General features: G+C 45.5%; 1 protein-coding gene across 2 annotated transcripts in view; it reads left to right on the plus strand.

The window, feature by feature from the left end:
- Positions 1–22,444, plus strand: part of TPH2 (tryptophan hydroxylase 2) — a 101,779-nt gene that overhangs the window by 12,069 nt on the left and 67,266 nt on the right. For both annotated transcript variants that reach the window (XM_068971002.1, XM_068971001.1), the window contains exon 6: positions 19,917–20,113. In XM_068971002.1, the coding sequence (XP_068827103.1) occupies positions 19,917–20,113 (197 nt within the window). The remainder of the gene's footprint in view (positions 1–19,916; positions 20,114–22,444) is intronic.

The following is a 22,444-nucleotide window of genomic DNA, read 5'->3' on the forward strand; positions in this document are numbered from 1 at the left end:
TCTGGCTGGCAGTCCTGCGCTCGTTTCTGACCTCCTCTGATGTTTGGATGCTCTTCCCTCCCTCCTCTCAAGTGCTGGCACCCCTCACTCTTTCTTATAAGCATGAGAAGTGGGGACTCTTCGGCACACTTTTCCTTGTGTGTCTCCTCTCGTCCTGACTCCTCTGTTCCAAGCAGGTTCTTGACCCTCTTTAGACAACGGTGACTTTCTGTCGCCTCGCAGTGGCAGCGTGCTCACGGCTTACCCCGGCCCGGGCCTGGCCCCACGGCCCTTGCACCCTCAGCGCCGTCACTGTAAGCTCCGTCTCCCAGTGTGCCCAGTCAGGGTGCCCAGTGAGGACTCTGACGGGCCATGTGCACCTTTTCACATCAGGCCCTGGTAGACGGCCGTAACCTTAATATCGGCCCCCTTGGTTCACAGACCCTCCCTGTGAAATCTGATCATGTCTGCATAGACAGAGGGTAGGCAGGACAGGCCTTTGGGCACGAGCTGCCCAGGACATGGTAAAAGCTCAGTTCTTGGCAGAGCCTTTTTCTTTAGATAAAGCAGATAGACAAAAATGTATTTAATACACAGATGCTCTATGGAATGTATTATATATATAAGAACAATATGTATGTATGTATGTGTGTGTGTGTGTGTGTATATATATATATATATATATATATATATATATATATAAGGGATTTTGTCAGCATAGGGATCAAGTGCATGTGTGCGTACTGAGTCATGTCTGACTCTTTGTAGCCCCATGGGTTGCAGCCCACCAGGCTCTTCTGTCTCTGGAGTGGGTTACCATTTCCTTCTCCAGGGGGATGTTCTCAACCCAGGGATTGAACCTACAGCTCCTGCTGCGTCTCCTGCATTGGCAGGTGGATTCTTTACCACTGAGCCACCCTGGAAGCCTGTAGTTATGATCAAGGGACTACCTCAAATATTGTTTCTTCTTGTGGAGCCCAGAAATTGGACCAAGACAGGCTTATAATGTAGTGACGCTAGTAGGAACTGGTATACATGAGTCCACCCGTTTCAAGGAGCACTGATGATGGGTAGTTATATGGTTTTAAAGAAAGCATATTTGTCTGGAGAGGAGTGGAAAAGAGCATATAGTTATAATGATGAAGGGTGAGGCCCTCAAAGTGTTAACAAGAGCTTGCAGTTACCATTTCCCATTAGCTAAAGGGTGAAATTGAGGCCTGGTGTCTCCAGAAAATGAAAATAAAAACTGGAGGTTGGACGTGGTGGAGGTTTTATATAAAGGAGGGCTGCATGCAGGTGGAGCAGTCCAGGATCTGGTTCCCGTTTGGAGGGGACCGACTCCTAGCAACCGAATGTTCAGGAGGCTGAGATAGGCAGGGCACTGCCTCTTCATCATTGCCTAGACAGAAACCACTCTTCCTGCGGTCCTGATGCCAGGGAGGTCAGATTACACTAGTCAGTGGATACAGCATCAAAGCAAAGGGTGTTTGGATGAGAGAGTTTGGAATCTAGGGGCCTTGTAACCCTCTCCTTCTGGACAGTGCTGACCACAAAGAATAAGAAAGTGGTTCAAAGCTGGAGTTTTGGAGTCAGACAAGGTGGAGTTGGAGTTCTAGCCTCCCTGCTCCCTAGTTGGTGAGCGCCTCAGGCCCTCCTTCTGGCAAGTGTGTCTGACAGGAGGCCCCGTCTCGGGGCTGTAAGGGCTACGAGAGAGTGTGTACGCTGTGTTGAGCACAAAGGTGGCACGCAGTTTGTGATCATCGGTGTCAGTTACTGCTTTTACATCCACCCCCTCCCTTTCCTCAGGCTGGCTTCTGCTTCCATTCTTTAGCTATCTTAATAGCACCATTTATGCACCATCTTAGGAAATACTATAGCTTGAACATCCTGAGAAGCAATGCTTGAAAGAAAATCTCTCCAGTCTCTCATTTAAAAGGCTGCTCCTAGACTGATAACTCTTCATGCTGAACAGCCTCCCTCTTTACGGAGAAATTTCATAGAAAACAGTCATATTCCCATTTGGGTATGTGTGGGAAGCTGCCAAGATGCTGAGAAAGATCACCCGTTGCCTCAGGTGCTTCTTGTAAGTGAATAGCATGAGGGGAGTGCCTGCTGGGAGTGGTGGGAAGCACAAGCCTCGGACTTGAGGGAGGTGGAGAGAAGAGGATCGTCCCTCATGCCCTTCCTGTCGTCATCCTGTGGCTTCTCTGACTGTGACTTTGAGGATGGATAGGTGCCTGCAGGTGTGCAAGCTCATGCGCTGGTGCTGGTGGGTTGGGGTACAAGTTCTTACAAGTGGGCCTGAGCCATGGTCTCCAGTGTGCCATGTGGTAAGGAAGGTTTCCTTTCGGTCTAACGGAAAAGAAAGATGCAATTTCTAATTGCAATATGTATTTTCTAGTTTGGCTTTCCAAGTGAGCGAAGGGGAAAGATGTCAATACAATAATTACTTAAGTTCGCTTGAGTGGCTTCTGGCAGCATGCTGTGACTGCATTTTTCCAAACCAAAGCTTGGAACCACTGGCCTGAGGAGCCAGATTATTTGAAATTGGAGTGGTCCTGAAAAAATTCAGCAAGTGAGGTTTCTGCAAATATAGTTTGGTAATAATAAAATTAGGGACAATTTGAACATGGGGAAAATAATTCCGTTCCCTGTCCATAGTTTGTTCAGGCTTTATAAACACTGAGAAGGTCAGAAATATAAATGGAGATGGAGCAACAGATATTTTAGTGGTGTCCTAGCAATTGGCAGGATGGAGTCTGAGGTGTCAAAAGATGAAGAGAAGGAGAAGAAACGAAATACAGAATAAGGTATATTGAAGCCACAGCCAAGAAGCCCTCTGGGGAATCCGTGTTGAATACCATATTTTCTATGATAGTCCTGAAAGGATAAAGCAGGGGGAAAGAATCAACACAAGCAGAGAGAAATGAAAAAATTCCACTCGATGATGGAAAAACAGCAGGCTCAAAGTCTGTGTTGCCATGAGATGTAAAGCAGAAAGGGAGTGTGTCCGCGCGGCATGCTGAGAGCTGTGCAAAGGGGCCACTCAGGGGGTTTCTGATTGGCAGAGCTGCCGGGAAACAGTACTGATTACCTGGAGGCCTGCTGCAGACATGCCTGAATGGTGGGCCGTGAGGGTCTGGAGGGCCTGATTGCCTGGCCAGTAACAGCAGAGGAAGCCTTCATCAGTGCAAATATCACTCTCCATAGCCGACCTGAGATGGAAGGCGGTGGATGGGGAAGGAATACACTGTTTCTGAAATCATCTGTGAGACACCCTGTCCCCCAAACCCTGATCTCTTCCACCCAAATAAAAGAAATCCTGGCATAAACAGAAAAAGAAACCTCCTGCTCAGATAATGTTCACATTACATGGACATGCACTTCAGAGGAAATGGAAGTGCATGGCTGGGGTGGTGGTGTGTGTGGCAGATGGTATGTGGAGGAAGAGAAAATTTTGACTGTGGAGCTGGGGCTGTCAGGTCTGAAACTCTTCAGTTCTGTGTCATCGGCACCTTCGTATTTAACCCTTGTGTTTAGCTGCTACATGTCTGTAGGCTTTACGACTGTTACACTGTGGGGAAGAGAAGTCAGTAATATATATATTTAATTGACTAGATATAAACACATCTTCCTTTGGGAGCTATTTTAATGATTATTCCTCAACAATAGGCATGTATATTTAATTATAATTTTGGTGGGGGGGAGCTGTGCTTTTTTCAATCCATCTTATTCTCTTGGAGAAGAGGCTCTGAGCTCTGACTTTAATCATGCCACTCCTGTTTGCTTTAATTTAATATGACTGTGATTGTGCTTTGTTGTGAATGTACTTTCTTCTGGTTGAAATTGAGGAGGTATATGATTTTTTTGGGCTCCAAAATCATTGCAGATGGTGATTGCAGCCCTGAAATTAAAAGATGCTTACTCCCTGGAAGGAAGTTATGACCAACCTAGATGGCATATTCAAAAGCAGAGACATTACTTTGCCAACAACAGTCCATCTAGTCAAGACTATGGTTTTTCCAATGGTCATGTATGGATGTGAAAGTTAGACTGTGAAGAAAGCTGAGTGTTGAAGAATTGATGCTTTTGAACTGTGGTGTTGGAGAAGACTCTTGAGAGTCCCTTGGACTGCAGGGAGATCCAACCAGTCCATTCTGAAGGAGGTCCGTCCTAGGTGTTCTTTGGAGGGAATGATGCTGAAGCTGAAACTCCAGTACTTTGGCCACCTCATGCGAAGAGTTGACTCATTGGAAAAGACTCTGATGCTGGGAGGGGTTGGGGGCAGAAGGGGACGACAGAGGATGAGATGGCTTGATGGCATCACTAACTCGATGGACGTGAGTCTGGGTGAACTCTGGGAGTTGGTGATGGACAGGGAGGCCTGGCGTGCTGCAACTCAGAGTCGGACACAACTGAGCGACTGAACTGAACTGAACTGAGGAATCTCATATTCTTCTCATGGGGCTGTTTCCTCTTTGATTTTCTTTTCTCTTTTTTAAGTCCATGGAAACAGAAATGTAAACAGGCAAATGCAAATGTCAATAGATAAGGCAAACAAGAGAGTTTCAACATATCAGAATTTACTCAAAGTTGAAAATTCCATAATTTGCCAAGAAAACTTTGATTCTAAATACAGGAGTCCAAGTGATCCCCTTACGTCACTCAGCCTCCGTTTTTTCACCTGTAAAATGGGGATGATAGTATTTCTTCCATCTCTCCCCAGGAGTGTTTCAAAGATTAAATGAAATCAATGGAGCACTGCTGCACTTTGAACTTTACTATTACCTTTATCAAACAACAGTGAAAGAGTCTAGGCCAGAAAGCTCTGGGGCTCGCTTTGACCCCTGACCCGTGGCAGGGCCTTGGTTGCTTTCTTCAGTTTCTCTGTTGATCTGAGAGGCAGTGTGTGGGTCGGCTAAGGGTGTAGGAATTGGAGCTGGACTGCCTGGGCGAATTCCAGCTTTGCCACTTACCAGCTGAGTGACCCCTGCAAACTGTTTGTTTTCTGGGCCTCAGTTTCTGTATCTGTGAAATGGAGATAACTCTACCCCTGCTCTGTGGGATTGCTGTAAGGAGGAAATGAGCTAATCCGTCAGCAGAACTCTGCGTGTTGTACCGGAACTGCGATATAAGTATTTGCTGGTATCATTATGGTATTTTTCTCACTGCAGTCCATCTCTCCCTTTTGTCTGCCCTCATGACCTAAATATTTTTATTACACTTTGGTGAACACCGTTCTTCATTCCCCTTGGCCAACAGTAGCTTCAAGCCCTGACTTCTGTCAGATTTTTATACTGTTTTATTCATTGCTGAGTAACACCCCCCCAACTTGGGCAGCTTTAAACAGTAAAGTTATTATCTCACGAAGTTTCTGTGGAACAAGGGTTAAGAGCAGCTCGGTTGGGTGGATCTGGATTAGGATGTCTCGTGATGCTCTAGTTGATCAGGGAGGCAGTCACCTGATGGCTAGACCAGGGCTGAGAGGCCTTGCTCCCAGTATGGTTGCTCACATGGCTGTTGGCCGGAGGCCACAGTTTCTTGCAACATGGGCCTCTTCAATGTGCTGCCTGAGAGTCCTCCGGATATGGTAGCTGGCTTTGTCCAAGTCAAGTTTCCAAAGGAGACCAAGGCAGAATCTACCATGCTTTTAATAACTCGGCCTCGGAAGTGACTCACCAGTACTCCTAATGCATTCTGTTGGCTTCAGAGCCCAACTGTGATACACTGTGAGAGGGGACTACAGACTCATGGTGCCAGGGGGTGGGGTTCATTGGCTACTGTCTTGGAGGTTGGCTACCAAATACATTTAACTAGTGTTTACCTTTATCTCTTCCACACCCTCCCTAACTGTGGCACGGTGAGTGTGAATGCATTATCTGCAGAACTAATTGTTGTGAGAGCAGAGGCAGCATGGTGTGGCGAAACATGTGACCGAATGCATAGGCTGTGGTGCTAAACAGAACTGGGTTTGAATTCACTTACAAGCTCTGTGGCCATGAGCACTGACCCAGTCTCCTAGTCTCAGAGCCCATGTCTCAAAATGGGCGCAGTGTCCACCTTGTATGTTTGGGAGGATTGTCAGTTCTTCAGGGCTCAGATGCTGACTGGTATAAGCTGGGGTTGATTCTGTGATAGATATGATTATTATTATCATGTGCTGAGTAGCTGATGGTTCCTTGATTCCATGTAATCATCTGTTAAGCTTTAACATGAACAAAGTACCTTAAAGAATGAATGAATTAGGGAATTTCAGGCCCTATAATAGACTGGGTTAAAGAAGCTTAAAAAGCAAATGTGTGTGGTGTGTGTATATCTGTGTGTGTGTACCCTATAGTGTCCTGTAACTCATGTACACAGCTTGCTTCTTCAGTCTGAAAAATTGACTCTCTGCAATACCTTTGCAGGCCAGTGGGTCTCAGCTAAGGTCAGAGGGAGCAGATAGGGGCTAGGCTGTGTTGGACTCATTTCTGAGTAACTGATGGTGATAGAAATGTTCACCAAAGTTGGACTTCTCAGCTGTAATGCACAGAGGGTTTTAGCTTCCTTTTGTTAAATTCCTGCCATCTGCTGGACATGGTATTAATTAAGCATGTTGCTTATGGTCTTCCAGTAAACTCTCAATGAGCCTTTGAGATAGGTATGTGATCTCATTTTGAAGATAAGGAAACTGAAGCTCAGAGACATCAGGAAGCATACTCAAGGTGACAGAGCTGATAGTATCACCTGGATAAGCACCCATGGTTGATGCTTTCTCTGAAGTTGAGTAGTAAATGGGAAAGTAGAATGAAAACAAATATTTGTAATCTTAGGTTTGTTTCCCAGATGACCAGAATAGTTTCTGAAAAAGACCGCTTTCAAGTATGCCTCTCTTATAGAATCTAAATGTCTTTCTTTGCTCAAGAAGGCACATCTTCTTCTCTTTGGTCTGGAAGTGGCTGTAGCATTTCCCTTGAGATAAGTTGAATATAATAGTGACAGAAGTAAGGGACTTGGCATTTTAAAAAGTCATTCTTCTCTTTACAGAATTCTCAGATGTTTGAAATGCACGGTTCTTGTGTGTACTTAATACACTTCAGACTTTATGAAGCCAGGACTTTGACCGGCCCTGTCTGACTGCAAGGCCATGCTATCTCTCCTGGGTGCCTGGGACACATCTGTCTGGCCCTGGCATGGCAGAGCCGCATCCTTGCCCCGAGCAGCGACTTCATTCTCTTTCAGGCCCTGAGCTCCTCTTCTCCTGCCTGGAGCCTGACCCTTGGGGGATATATAACGGCTGGAAATAAACATGGCTGGGTTGAGGCTTGAAAAACAATTGCCAGGGATTTGTCCCTCTCTGGTTTTTTCTAGTTGCTAGACTATTTCTTGATTTTTTTGATTTACAAAATTGCACCTTTTGTGATTCATTTGCTCAAAGTGTAAGTACACAGCTAAACAGAGATTCTAAAACAAAACAGCCCCAAATGGGAAGTAGCATATTTGAAAAGTGCAATCACCCAGCCCAGCAGGCTTATTAAATTTGGGTGAGCTTGTGAATATTCCATTCAGCACCATCAGAGGGAGAAAGAGAGAGAATGCTTTCATTCAACATGGAACTATGATGACTCTAAGCTCCTCTTCCTATCAAAATAGAGACGGGCATTTTCTTACCACCTTCCTTCCTCCCACCCACAGCCCCAAATACTGCGAATCATCAAGATAAGGCACCCTGGGACTAAGGTTCAGCGATGCAGTGTGCATTCCAAACTGTTGTGCTCAGTGGCTCAGCTGTTTCTGATTCTGCAGCCCCCTGGACTGTAGCCTACCGGGCTCCTCTGTCCACAGAATTCTCTAGGCAAGAATATTGGAGTGGGCTGCCATTTCCTCCTCCAGGGGATCTTCCCAACCCAGGGATAGAACGCATGTTTCTAAAGATGTTGAATAGATACATAATTGTGGACTGGGTTTTCCTTGGAATAAACATATTGGATTTCCAAGCCAGCATCGCACCTCTTAGGAGGTCTTAGTTTTCCCTTCACCAGATGATTCATCTGGAGTCAGCCAAAGGCTTGTAAAGAAGAGGAAGGAGGTGGATGATCAGAGACAAAAGCTCTTCCGGGTCTCTTACCCAGTACTGTGCATTTTGGGGTTTACCTGGTCACAGGTAGCTTCAATGATTCAGCTTAGGTTTGAGCTGGAGAATTGCTGACGCTGAGTTGTTCTTCGGAGGCATTTGCAATTATTGCAACTTGCAGAAAAATAACTGGGGTGGCTCCACCTTTCCACCTTTCCAGAAATTTCAGTTGACCTTAGCATTTCTCATTTCATGTGAGAAGAGCCATGATTTATGGACCCTGCATGGTTTCAGAATATAGCTTAAAGGATTGCATTACTAACAGGACTCATGAGTGCCAAGTTACCTATTTTTAGATAGCCAAATCTTAATTGGAAATGTAACAAATAGAAGGTGGAGCAAGAAGGAAAGAGAAAAGTTATGCTTTCTTAACAGAAAAAAAACTTAACGGGGGTTGCAACTTCTTTTCCTTCACAACATTTTTCTCATCAGTTTCATTGGCAGATGGCCACCTGGATGAATTATGGGGTCTATGGTGATGGGGGACCGGGTTTTAAGTTTCCCCCCTCTCTGCCCATTTGAGAAGAGGCACCTGAGAAGGCAAATATGTTTTCTCCCTGACTGAGCTAATTTTATCCCATTCCATTATCCTCCATTGATTTGCTTTCCCAGCTTTTGAATGAAACTGAGATGTATGTGGCTGTTTGGGTACTTTGTGACTCCTGCATAAACACCAGTTGTTGATGCTTTAATTTCTTTGAAATGGAGCGGTAAATTGAAAAGTAGAACAAAACCAAATATTTGTCGTAATGGGGTCATTTCCCAGATGACTTGAATAGTTTCTGAGGAAGGTCACATTATAGATTTCAAGAGTCTCTCCGTCTTGGAGAATCTAAATATTTTTTTTATTTCTGCCAAGAGGCAATGCTTTTTGTTGTCTTAGAAAATATCTGCATAGCCACTTCCATTTGACATAGGTGGTATCATACACAAGTTGAAAACAAAAGCAACAGAATTAAATAACATGGGTTTTTAAAAAGTTATACTCTGTATAGAGTTCTCAGTATATTTTAAATGCACAGCTCTTGTATGTATTTAAAAGACATCAGGCTTTATGGAGAATCATTTTCATGCTAAATGTTTCTCTCTACCTGAAGTTCAACTCAATGGCTGAAAGGAAGGGAGCCTGAGGATTCCTAAGAAAGACGAAAGGGAAAATTGATTTGGAAAAGTTTTCTCCGTTCCAGTTTTGGGGCTTGGTGGGTTTTTCAGGTGTGTGTCAATGTTTTAGTAGGATGCTGTCTGGTTATAGCACAGCTCCCACAGCTGGGGAAGAGGAAAACAGTGCCACCGGGTGACTTGCTGCGGGGACCTCTGCACCAAACTCTAACATCTTTCGTGGGGAGTGAGGTGTGAGTGCTTTTACTTTGAAATGATTTCCACAAACATGAAGGATGAAAATTACTTCCACAAGTGCTCTCTGAGAAGTGAATGGATTTATAAGGAAGAATGTGGTTTTTCATCTCCAGACCTATTTCCAACCCTGCAGGGAAGTGATGAAATCTTTTTCATTTCTATACACCTGGAGGAAGTGAATCAACTATGTTGAGTACCTTTAGATACTAGGCATTGGCCCTGGAGCTTTGCAAAGATGTCCCATTTCATACTCTGTGTTGTGCGGTTGTATTTCTTCCCTCAGTTTCAAATGAGGAAACAGAGGCCAAACTCAGTGCTAGGTAGTCTGGATTTTGCACTGAGGCATGTTGGTTTAGAGTGGGGTCTCCAGAGCTGCTGTTTCTGAATCCCAGCACCTGCTATGCCACTTACTGTTTGATCTTGGCTAGATTACTATGTCTGTAAGCCTTAACCTCCTTAACTATAAATAGTCATTTAATCACTGTATAAGGGCAGTGGTACAGAAGAAAATCCATGTCATGTGCTATGAGATTATTGTTATTGTTACAGTTAAGTGGACGGTGGACAAGTGGATGCTGCTATTAGGCCTATGAGCTGTAGGGTGACTGCATTCCGTCATCTACTCCTGAAGGAGGCAGGTTGGGGCCCAGCAGTCAGCAACATTTGGTCCCTGCTGGTCAAGATGCAGGATATAGGGGATTGAACTTGCGGTTCTGGGAGACCCTAGCCTGAGTCTCTTCATCCTAAAGTCGACCTGAGATTGTTGGCTGCTCTTAACTTTTAGCTCTTTTCTGGACTACATTCTCTGAGTTCCCCCTTCCCTGTGTATGTTGAGCCTGTATCAGTGGATGTTAGACCCACTGTTGCTGCTGCTGATATTTAATTTCATGGTAGTTTTGACAGAAGAAAATCACTCCTCTAGAATGTGGTGAGGGCTTTCTGCAAGGTAAGAAAATGGTGGGAAACCCTATCCTGGGGTGCACAGGACAAATAAAAACATAATTTCCAGGAGTTAAATCTCTCTCCTCGAGGCTCCCTAGGTGTGGTAGTTTATTTTCATTATGTCTCTTGTACAGGCAGCACCAGTATTAACAATGTGAGCAAAACACACTAACGTTTTTGTTTGCTACCATCTGAAAGTTCCTTAGGGCCTATAGACTCATTTACGAAAATTCATGTGTGCAAAACTCATTTGCAAAAGCAAATAAAATATGTGATCATAAGTGCTCTTTACCTGACTGGCCTAGGGGACTTGCTGAAAATGAGTTTGTGCCTTTACACTTTTCTCTCTGGTGTAGTTTAGCAGTCCCCATCCGCCCAGCTCCTCATCAAATGAACCCCTCATCGAGCCGCTTAAGGTCAGATGACTTGAATGGTTGCAAATCTTGGTATAACTCAAGATTTAAGTCACTATACTGATCTGTGAGTTTCCTTTTTGAAAAATATAATTTAATCATTATGCCTGTGGCATTGAAGATATCTTTGGAAGTTCATTCATTAAGATACCTAGCCAACTTTGACAACCTGGGGCGGGGCGGGGATGGGGTAGGAGATGGGAGGGAAATTCATGAAGGAGGGGACACGTGTATAGCTGTGGCTGATTCATACTGGGGTGTGGCAGAAATCAACACAATATTGTAAAGAAATTAAAAATAAATAGATTTTAAAAAAGATGTCGAGCCAAGGGAACATCTCTGTATTTAGTTATGTCCTTTGGGTTTAGTTATGTCCCTTTGGGATTCCCTGGTGGCTCAGGCGGTAAAGCGTCTGCCTGCAGTGCAGGAGACCTGGGTTCGATCCCTGGGTCGGGAGGATCCCCTGGAGAAGGCAGTGGCACCCACTCCAGTACTCTTGCCTGGAGAATCCCAAGGACTGGGGAGCCCGGTAGGCTGCAGTCCATGGGGTCGCAAAGAGTCAGACACGACTAAGCGACTTCACTTCACTTTGGGTCTGCACAGGCTGCTTGCTTTCCTGGTGAAGATTTTGGCTACAAGTGTGAGGGGTGACAATGCCTAGGAAACCCACGTGAGAAAACTAGACAAGTGAAACCTCTGCCTGTAAAGTAAGCAGGACATAAAATTAATCAGAAGTTTCCAGAAAACGTATAGAAATCTCAAAGTCTTTGGAGCTGCTTTTTCCATAGCAATTAAAATCCATGAGACAGGGATGAGGTAAGACAAATACCTGTCTGCCAGACTTTTGGATAAAAACTGTACTTTTTTTCAACTGTTAAATGTGTGGCTTGTTTTATTCTGATTGATTGATTTACTTATTAACAAATATTATTTATTGAACACCAGTCTGTTCCAGGCTTTGTTCTGAGGGTGGACAAGGCTATAAAAATGAACAAAGCAAACAAAAGTTCCTATCTTCAAGGAATACCCATGGTAATGGGGCATAGATTGAGCAGAATAATAATTTGGATATTTTACTTGTTTTCCCCCTGAGTACTACTGATAGTAATTTATCATAAAGTTATTGAGTGTCTTTTGAAGGATGATTGTATCAAATTCTAGAGTCATAGACTTTTCTCACTGACTCTTAAAAATTAGTAGATAAAAATGGCATTTGCCTTCTGGTTAAACTTTAATGGACTTTATCTACTTTACTGAGAATTTCTTTCTTTTTTTCTTATTTGTAACTACATTTTTTTTTCCCAGTCTCAAAGACATGAGCCATCATCTTGTGGAACATTTATTGACTATACGGTTCTACTCTGGTGAAAACGGGCTGCAGGGGATGCTATTCGTGAAGGTGGTGTCAGCCAGCACAGTATTAGGTGCCATGATTGTCACTGGCTGTGCGGGGAGAGTCATCCAGTACTGATTTCTGCATGTTGGTCTGTCCCCTAATTTTTAGCAGTATGACAAATGCTGGTAATATTAACAAGTTTTGAAAATAATGAGTATTTCCCTTTTTAAATATTGTAAGCTGTGTCCAACTCTTTGTGACCCCATGAACTCCCGTCTTCCCTGTCCTTCGCTATCTCTTTCAATCTCTCCTTTCATTATCTCCGCTTTCACTGTATCCTTCACTCTCTTCCAGAGTTTGTTCAAATTCACGTCCATCGAGTCGATGATGCCGTCTAGTCATCTCATCCTCTGTCACCTGCTTCTCCTCTGTCGTCCCCTTCTCCTCCTGCCCTCAATCTTTCCTAGCATCAGGGTCTTTTCCACTCACTCAGTCAGCTCTTTGCATCACATGGCCAAAGTATTGGAGCTTCAGCATCAGTCCTTCCAATGAATATTCAGAGTTGATTTCCTTTAGGATGGACTGGTTTGATCTCCTTGCTGTCCAAGGGATTCTGAAGGGACTTCTCTAGCACCACAGTTCAAAAGCATCAGTTCTTTGGTCCTCAGCCTTCTTTATGATCCAACTCTCACATCTGTACATGACTACTGGAAAAACCATAGCTTTGAATATATGGACCTTTGTCAGAAAAGTGATCTCTGCTTTTTAAAATTACATTAGATCAAAATCAAGGTTATTCTTAGCATAATGTTGGAATCATGTCAGCCTCACTTTGCCATATTCCTACGTGCTCTGGATGAGAAGGAGAGAAGGTGGATTACAGATGGCTCCCTGGGAATGAGGCAGAATTCAGGGTATGCCTAGTGAGAAGCGCAGCACACACGTCTTGATTTGAGGAGGCGCAGAAACCTCATGCCTTCCTGTTCCAATAATCTTTCTCCAAAGGCTTTGACCAACCCCTCAGAGGAGCTGTTAATTGCTAATGAGTTGCAAAATTTATGGATTTTTACCTGTCACCTCTTCTCATTTCCCTTCAGCAGTCCCAGGTGGAAGTGTCCACCACAAGAGAAATGCCTAAGATGGGAAAGGAGAGGAAAGATGAGGCAGAGATGAAAGGGGTAGTGCTTGAGTAAGTGAGGCATCCCCTGCCACGAGGAATGTGTAATGAAATAAAATAGAAAATGAGTCCATCCCTGTTTCTGTTAATACCAGATTCACCCGCCCCCCCCGTAAACAATTCTCAGTTTCTCTTCTGCTCTGTTAGTCCTTGCCACAGAGGAAATCCATCTGTTTCCCAAGAATACAGCCTGCATCATGATTCAGCCAGCCTTGCCATCTTGATGTGAATTCTCTCAGTTGCAGCCTGTCACATCTTCCTCCACTGAGTAGGGGAACTGCTTCTTGACCCCAGAGTTCCTCTAAAGATAACACAAGCAGAGAAACTGCATCTCCTATTGGGAATTTTAGCAGCAGGGACTCCAGGAGGTAGCCAGGCTGGACCACCATAATCAAATGTTTTCCAATCCCCCAAATTAAAAAAAATATACATATGTATAAGAAAAGGAGCTTGCTATTGGACCTGGTAGAGGAGATCAGACAAATAGTTAAAACAAAAGCTTATTCATCTGGCTGTAGGGAGAACTTCTGTAACTTCAGCCTCAGTGGGGGTCGATGTTCCTGGATTTCAGTGTAAAAGTGTGGTTGTTAAGCAGCATTGTTTTTAACAAGCTCAGGACTTACAGAGAATAACCCTGTGCGCATGTGCTAGGTCGCTTCAGTTGTGTCTGACTCTGTGACCCTGTGGGCTGGAGTCCAGGCCCCTCTGTTCATGGGATTCTCCAGGCAGGGATACAGGAGGTTGCCGTGCCCGCCTCCAGCGGATCTTCCTGACCTAGGCATCGAACCTACGTCTCTTATGCCTCCTGCACTGGCAGGTGGGTTCTCTACCACTAACGCCACCTGGGAAACCCTAGCTCTGTCTGTACCTGCCTCCAGTTAGGTTTGTCTATGTACTTTCCACCCTCTCCTCTCTGTATGGAACAGATTTTTCAGAATCATCTCCCTGCCTTTAGAAAAAGTGGGATTTTACTGTCCAGGCAGAAGGATGCCTCCCACATCCTTCAGTATTTCCCAAGGAAGTTCTCAGTCATCTCTGAGTCACATATGGTACCAGGAAGTTTTTCCTGTTGTCAAGCTAAATCCTGACAGTGAAGGTTCTGGTCCCTTTCCTTGCACTGTCCTGGCTGAGCGATGGTTCCCTATCGTGTTTGTAACATCTTAGTTGGACATTCTTTGGCAAGAGGGCAGAATCTGCAGTGAGTGGTAATTACTGAAAGTCACATCTGTGTTTCTCCAGTGACTTAGGAATCTATGAGCAATAATTTTGATGGTTGTTTAGAATTCTGGAATCGCAACTAATTCCATAGAAGTGGAGGAGACTCCCTAGAGCTCTAATTATAATATTCACTTGTAATTAGTTTGTTGGGGTTTGTACTGATGTAAATGTAAAATGATTTTATTTTCCCCACTCACTGCTTTCAACTGTATCGTGTTGAATCCTACTTTCCTACTGGGAAGCAAGTTCCTTAGCAACATCTAATTTCCTGTCATTTTCAGTTATTAGAATAGTCTCAGCAGGGTATTTAAGACCTAGGCCCATTCATTTAAAAAGAGCTTAATCTCAAATTTGGTTCAAAGTGTATTCTCCTCCTCAGTTCTTTGGAGTGTGTGTGTGTGTGCATGGTTTGGAGATATTTTTCCTTCTCTTCTCTCTTCCAGGACTTGGTTCCTCTGGAGTTGGGCACTGGGAGGAGGGAGAGAGGAGGCTGAGGGCGTTTTGTAGGGTTGTTTGAATGTTGGGGTGGGCAGGCCACTGGCCTCTTGCACCCTGGTTTGGAAAGGTTCTTTCTGATGAGGTGGTCTCTACTGCGTCCGAGTTTGGGCACCCCTGCCACACGCACCTGGCCATTAGTGCCTCCTTGTCGGGGCTGAGGGGTGCCCCTGGAGCCCTCCTCTGTCCCCTGAGAGCTGAGCAGCACTGCTGGAGTGGGGCCATCTTCCAGGCAGGCACAGCACGTGGGTCCCGTGGAGGCTTCTAGCCATCACCGGGCATCACACCCACGTTCCCGTGAACCTCAGGTTTAGAGGACGCCTGTCCAGGGTGCGCTCATCCTCCCCGGAGCACACCACATTCCGGGGCCTCCAGACACTCTCCGGGGCCATCTCTACTGCTCCGTCCTTTTGTTTCTTCTGTTTTAAAATGTTACTATTTATCTGTTTTGGCTGGTCTTCCTGCTGCACACGGGCCTTCTCCAGCTGTGGCCGGCAGGAGCTCCTCTCCTCTCGGCTTCTCTCTGCAGAGGCTTCTTCTGTCGCAGGGCATGGGCTCTGGGGCACACTGGGTTTAGTCCTTGCAGCTCATGGGTTCACTCGTTGTGGCGCGTGGGGCTTATTATTCTATGGCACGTGGGATCTTCCCAGACCAAGGATCAAGCCAGTGTGTCCTGCACTGCGAGTTGGGTTCTTAACCACTGGCCACCAGGGAAGCCCTCTACTGTTCCATTCTGGTGATAGCACCAGGGAGGGCATGGATATTCTGCTCTGCAAGTGTCCAGATGGGAAAAGAGAGGCCAGAGCCTACCTCTCGAGGGCTCTGCAGGCCTTATAAATGATTCTGTGGCCCAGGCTGCCCTCTCCCCTGAAGGAGAAAGAGCAGGGATTTCCCCTCCAACACTGGCCTCTTTTGTGGTCCTGCGTGTCTGACTCCCTGTTAGACTGGTGGGTGAGGTTTGGTGAGGCGGGAAGGTTGGTATGAGAGGGGTTTGCTGGTGGGAGAGCCATTTCCGCTCCTCCTACCAAGCCCTGCAGGGAGGTGGTAGGCGCCAGTTGCTGGGAGCTTTCTCTAGAATGTGGACTGCTTCAGGACTTCAGCTGTGGGAGAGCAGAGTTTTAGGATGCTGGGATGTGATGCCTATTACATGCATGTTATGACATGTACCCAAGGATAGATGCATAATGATATGTGGGTATATGTCCTAGGCTCCAGAAAGATTGGGACACGACTCTGTCGTTCTTATACATGATTCACAAAAGGCCTACAATCCCATGGCAAGTGCAGAGAAGTGTAGCACATTCCGATTTTTCTCATGACTACAATTTTTATTTTTCTACATGTCAAATCTCAAAGTTTAAAAAAAAAGTGTGGGTGCTCCTGCATTCCTGGTGCCCCCAGCACTAGCTGGCAGCCTCCCTGAGAAGGTTAGATGAGTGAATAAATACAACAGGACTTTGTGGAATCTACAGACACATGCTGCTACTGTGATAACATATTATACCCGAGACTTTCTGTATTTAAGTATGGATACCTATAGCCTTATTTTAATTTGGCGTGTGGAAATAATCTGATACCTGGAATAAATTCATTTCATAGGTGTATGCTAATTGGTTAAGACCACAGCCAGTCTTGAACCTGCCAGACTGAGTTTTAAGCTTGGCGCCATGATTTTAGTCAAATGACTTAGCTTCTCTGAGCCTTAGTATCCTTATCTGTAAAGTGTGTGTGAGGGGGTCTACTTCAAAGAAGTTGTGAGAATCAAATGGACTAAGTTAAATAAAAAGGCTGAACTTGAAAAAACTGGCCATAGGAAGCTCTCAAAAATGAGCTATTATTATATACCTGTATTAACTACATAGAAAAATGGGAAATGTCTTATTTTGTCTGTTTTAGGGGTATTTTTAACAAAAAATAAATGGGTAAAACTAGCCTTTACTTGGTGTGAAGCTGATATTTAAAAATTTACCTTAAATAGTTACCCAGGATGAGGAGGTCAGAGCAGGGTAAGAAATTTCTTTCTACGATCAGTCAGAATTACCTGTTCGGGGAAGCAGCAGAGCACTCCACCAGCCATTCACTCAGAGAGCAGCCTCATTAGTTACCCAGGCAGGACAGACAAGTGGGGACAAATGAGACTCTGTGTGACCATCTGTACCCCCAAGATTGTGATGCTGAAAATTCATTAGTAAGTAACAGATAGTAATACAGACAGTCCTCAACTTAATAATGATTCCACCTCGATATGGTATGAAAGTTAAATGCATTCAGGAGAAACTGTCCTTTGAATTTTGATCTTTTTTCTCAGTGTGGTATGCAGAGAAGTTCTCATGATTTTGGGCTGTGGCAGGGAGCCACAGTCAGCCACCCGATTCCAAAGCCAGGTACCATTCTGTTTTTCGCTTTCAGTACCGTATTCCATAAGTTACATGAGATACTCACCACTTTATTATAAAACAGATTTTGTGTTAGATGATTTTGCCCACGTGTAGGCCAATGTAAGTGTTCTGAGCACATTTAACATAGGCTAGGCTAAGCCATCATGTGGGGTAGGTTAGGTGTCTTAAAGGGGTTTTTGACAGCGATATTTTTGATTTATCATGATTAACCCACTGTAAGTGGAGGAGGGTCTGTATCACCCTTTCTCTCTACCCCAGCTCACACTTGTCTTTCTTCTACTTCCTGTTGGCTACAGTCAGTTTCCCTTTGAAACGCTGCATGTTTACAGATTGATGTTGAAGGGAAAATTTTGACCTCACGATTCTTTCCAAATGGCTTCTCAATATCTCATGTGTTGTTTCAGCCTCATTGCTTTCTACCTTCTGATTTGCGTAGCCCTTAGTAGCTTTATCGTCTTCCCTGCCTTAGATTGATTGTGTTGAATTTTCTAGTACCAGAGAATATCGCTTATATTTTTATTTCCTTACATCCTTTCTATTTTTACTCTTCATTTCAAGCTTTCTTCTAATTTATCATGATGCTAATTTTTAGCAGTCTTACTGTTCACAGCAAATATTTGCCAGGTTGTAATTTGTTATTTATTATCAACAATCAAATTCAAACAAGGCTAATCTTGTTCTAATTTGGTTTTTCATAAGCCCTAGTCCTGGTACTTAAAGAAAATCAATGTTAATTTCTGGGTTTTCTTCAGTATGTGTTATTCATTCATCCTTCATGTACTGCCATTAGTTTTTTAAAAATAAAAATAATTTGGGATGATGGGACCCACATTTGAAGCTGAACGTTAGAAAACATTTTGGTAAGAACTTTTGAAGTCTGCAGAGTGGGAGCTGGGATCTGCTGTAAGCCTGCTCTGATTACTGTTCCCCACCCCTTTGCCCTGCCCCAGGGGTCCTTCTGAGTGACCACAGTGTGTTGACAGTGCCTGGAGGCTGGAACAGCTTGAGGGGCAGTGGCTGCCTGTGCCTGGGCTCCTGGGGGCCTGCTGTGCAGGCTGGTTTATGAGCTCACAGAGAGAGACTCCCTACCTTATGTGTGTGTGTGCTGGACTTCCACATGCTGTGTGTGTCTTTGCTGACTGCGGGGTAGAGCCTGTGACAAGTGGCTGGGGATGGCAGTCGGAGGATGCGGCTGATAACTGTTGAACATGTCATGAGGAGTTTTCTCCAAGTCCAACTTCGCTTTCAGGCTAAATTCAGATTCTGCTTCCTCAAGCAATAGTTTTTGAAAGTACATGTCCATATTCTCCACTTCCTCCTGGCTCGTGTGGCCTCAGGAGCTCTGGTCTCTGCTCGTGGCTGCCATCTGCTGTTTTTCTTGTTGTTTCCTTCGAGAAGTCGAGTCCGACTCCTTGCGACCTCATGGACTGCAGCACGCCAGGCTCCTCTGTCCTCCCCTGTTTCCTGGAATTTGCTCAGATTCATGTCCATTGAGTCAGTGCTGCTATCTAACCCATCTCATCCTCTGCTGCCCCTTCTCCTTCTGTCTGTTATTAGAAGAGCATTTTTAAACTCAGCTTTCCTTCTGTCAGGGAACCTGCACATCCTGCTTGGCCAACAGTCTCAGCTTCAGCTGTGCTTCTTCCAGGAAGCTCTCCCTGACCACTCCAGTCCAGGGCTGCCTCTCAGTATCCCAAACCAGACATCAGCTCCCTGTGACTTATGGGCTGAATCCAGACCATTCATTGCCTGTTTTTGTAACCCAAGTTCTGTTAGAACATAGCTACATTCTTGTGTTTACATCTTATCTGTGGCTGTCTTCAAGATAAGATGGCAGAACTGAGCAGTTTTGATAGAGACTGTATGGCCTATAAGCCTAAAATACTTACTTTTTTGCTTTTTACAGAAAAAGTTTGCTGTCCTTTCTCCTAACAGACAGGGCTTAATGTGTGCACCTCCTGGCATGATGTCTAATAAATGCTCCCATTTTGCAGTTTGCAAAACTCTTAAATTCCACAGTCCTTTAGTGTTTCCCAGGGTATTGCAAAGTGAACAAATAACCTCAAAATTATCCTTGGAGATTGGGGCGAGCTCCCCCAAAGGACAGAGGATCTATGGGCAATTTTATCTTCAAAAGGCAATATCCATGTTTTACTGTTGTCAGGGGATTGCAAAGTCCGCAGAGCACAGTTTTATATGTAAACCAGTTCCTTCAACCCAGAACTCTTACCTTGTTACTGATCCCAGCATCAGAACAAAAATTTCCAGTGTCCAGAAGGATGTGTGAAGACATAACAAATCACTTATATGAAAGTGTAAACACAAACTTAGAACGTTAGCATTTGCTTCAAGGAAAGAACACTTAGTGGAGCGTTTGAGATGCTCAGGCATCGCACTCTGCAGCAAGCTGACTTGCGTGGGTGCGAGGGCGGGGACACGCGCACAGCGGCGCAGAGCGAGTCACGCTTTTCTCCTCTCTGCTGCCTAGCGGTCAGCCCATCCCCAGGGTGGAGTACACGGAGGAAGAGACCAAGACGTGGGGCGTCGTGTTCCGGGAGCTCTCCAAACTCTATCCCACGCACGCTTGCCGGGAGTACTTGAAAAACTTCCCTCTGCTGACGAAACACTGCGGCTACAGGGAGGACAACGTGCCCCAGCTGGAAGACGTCGCGGCGTTTCTGAAAGGTGCGCTCCGCACGGGCTCTTTCAGGCTAAGCGTCCTCGCGGGCCTGCCAGGGACACAGCTGGTCGTGATTGCCCTTTTCCCAAACAAGGTAGGACTCCCCTGGTTTAAAAAGAGAGGGCTGCCCCGACAGTACCTGGGCCACCTGTGGGAAGCTGGTGAACAACCGAGCAATTTATTACACTAGTGCTCACTAGTGAAACAAACAAGTTTTATACTGGATGAAGAAATATCATGGATAATGTTGGGCACAGTGACTGTCCTCTGGCAGGGAGTCAGATCACTAGTCTAAAGTGCTGGCATAAGTCACGCTCCGGGTGGTGGCAGTGAACGCGGGGAAGCGCAGTCACCCCGCGCGCATTCTCTGTGTGGCCGCTCTCCTCGCTGGCCCTGCTGGGGTGGCGACCGGGAACACTCTGGGCTCTCGCAGGGCTGGAGGTGGAGGTGAAGCTTCAGCGTGGTCCTGCTGCTTGCTCTGTCCTTCACTGTGGCTGAGTCCTCGGGTTCTGCTCGTCTTTTCTCTCCCCTGTTTCAAGCACGCCGGCTCTAAAAGCTGAAATCTTGCTGCCTGCTTCCCTTCCTGGAGCTTCCTCACCTGCCTTCCTGTTTCTATCATGGGTGATCGATTCTTTAGGCTCAGGTACTAAGGACTCCTGCTGCCTAAAGAGTAGTTTTATTGCTCCAGGCAAAGGGCCAGAGCAGGTCAATGCCCTCCAAACTATGTGTCCCGCCCTGGGGGCCTCCTGAGGAATCTGGGAGTGTTCCAGGAGCAGGCTGTGAGCAGCTCGTGGACGTTTTTCTAGGTGGTTGGTGGGGAGGTAATTGGGAGTAGTCTGGGGTGTACATGCTTGTGGGGTGTACAGTGAACTTCTTCCACCTGGTGGAGGTTTCCGTTTCTGCAAAACAGCTCAAAGAACACGGACAGCTCACAATATTGTCCATATTCCTTGCGGAAGAATGAAAGGTCCTGGACTTTGTTTAATGGCTGCAGTTTTATTATTTTGGCTTGCTTGACTGTTTTCCTTTCTCTTCTCACTTCTCTGATTAAATTTATTCATTGGCACAGAGTTTTCCACAGACAAAAGGCAGGCAGAGGACATGGATGGGGTCTATTCTGGGAAGGCCTCAGAGAGTCCTGCTTGGTAACACTCTTTCTCTGAAGTCCTACTCACCCTCTTCTCGCCACACTTCATCAGCCTTCATCAGACCAGAGTTTGCTGGCCTCTGCTTTATAACAGAGGCAAGCTCTTAGCTGCTCATCCTCAGCTCACGGCCCTGACCCAGTTTTCTCAGGGTGTCTCCTGCTGTGACCATTCTGCACAAACTGTTCTAGCTGTGGGTCTTCATGTCATTACTTAGGCTCTGTGACTTGCTAGCATAGTCGTCCCTTGTTGTTCAGTTGACAAGCTGTATCTGACTTTGCAGCCCCATGAAGTGTGGTGTGCCACGTGTCCCTGGCTGTCACCATCTCTTGGAGTTTGCCTAAGTCCATGTCCATTGAATCAGTGGTGCCATCCCACCATCTCATCCTCTGTCACCCTCTTCTTCTTCTGCCTTCCCAGCATCAAGGTCTGTTCCAATGAGTCAGCTCTTCGCATCATGTGACCAAAGTATTAGAGCTTCAGAATCAGTCCTTCCAATGAGTATTCAGGGTTGCTTTCCTTTAGGACAGACTGTTTGACCTCCTTGCTGCCCCAGGGACCCTCAAGAGTCTTCTCCAGCACCACAGTCATCCCTCCACCTACTCAAATTCTTTGTGTTCCTCAGGACGTGGAGCAAGCCCTGGATTCTCTCTGAATCCTGATCGTAACAGCCACCATGACCTCTCCTTTTCCCGATTTCATCCCGGATCATGTGTGTATCAGGGGAAAGGCAGGCATGGCCTGACAGCAGGTCCCCTGAGGACCACCCTTAGCGTGATGGGAGGGCCCTGTGCATGGTCGCCATCCATGGATTTGTTACTGAAAGAGATTAAGAACTGCTGATCAGTATCACTCAGTTAGCCCCTAATTGTGTGATACCTTATGCTGGTTTTGACTAGATTCCATGCTCCCTGATGGCCCCGCCTCTGGCTTGCCTCTCTTGCTTTTCCATGGAGTTATGTATTATATATTTACCATGGGCTTGATTACTCCTATATGAGGATTGCTTTTTACTGCTTTGTTTCTCAAACCCCAGTAATTACATTACCATCTCAATATTTTCCATATCTGTCACCCAGTTTAATATTTTTATGAGGGGCAGTATGGTACAGAACAGATTCTGCCTGCAGAATGCCTGGGGTTGAGGCCTGGCTCCACCAGTTCCTGCCTGTGTGGCCTTAGATGGATGAA

Source organism: Capricornis sumatraensis, chromosome 4 (assembly GCF_032405125.1).
Source record: "Capricornis sumatraensis isolate serow.1 chromosome 4, serow.2, whole genome shotgun sequence".
Taxonomy (NCBI): Eukaryota; Metazoa; Chordata; class Mammalia; order Artiodactyla; family Bovidae; genus Capricornis; species Capricornis sumatraensis.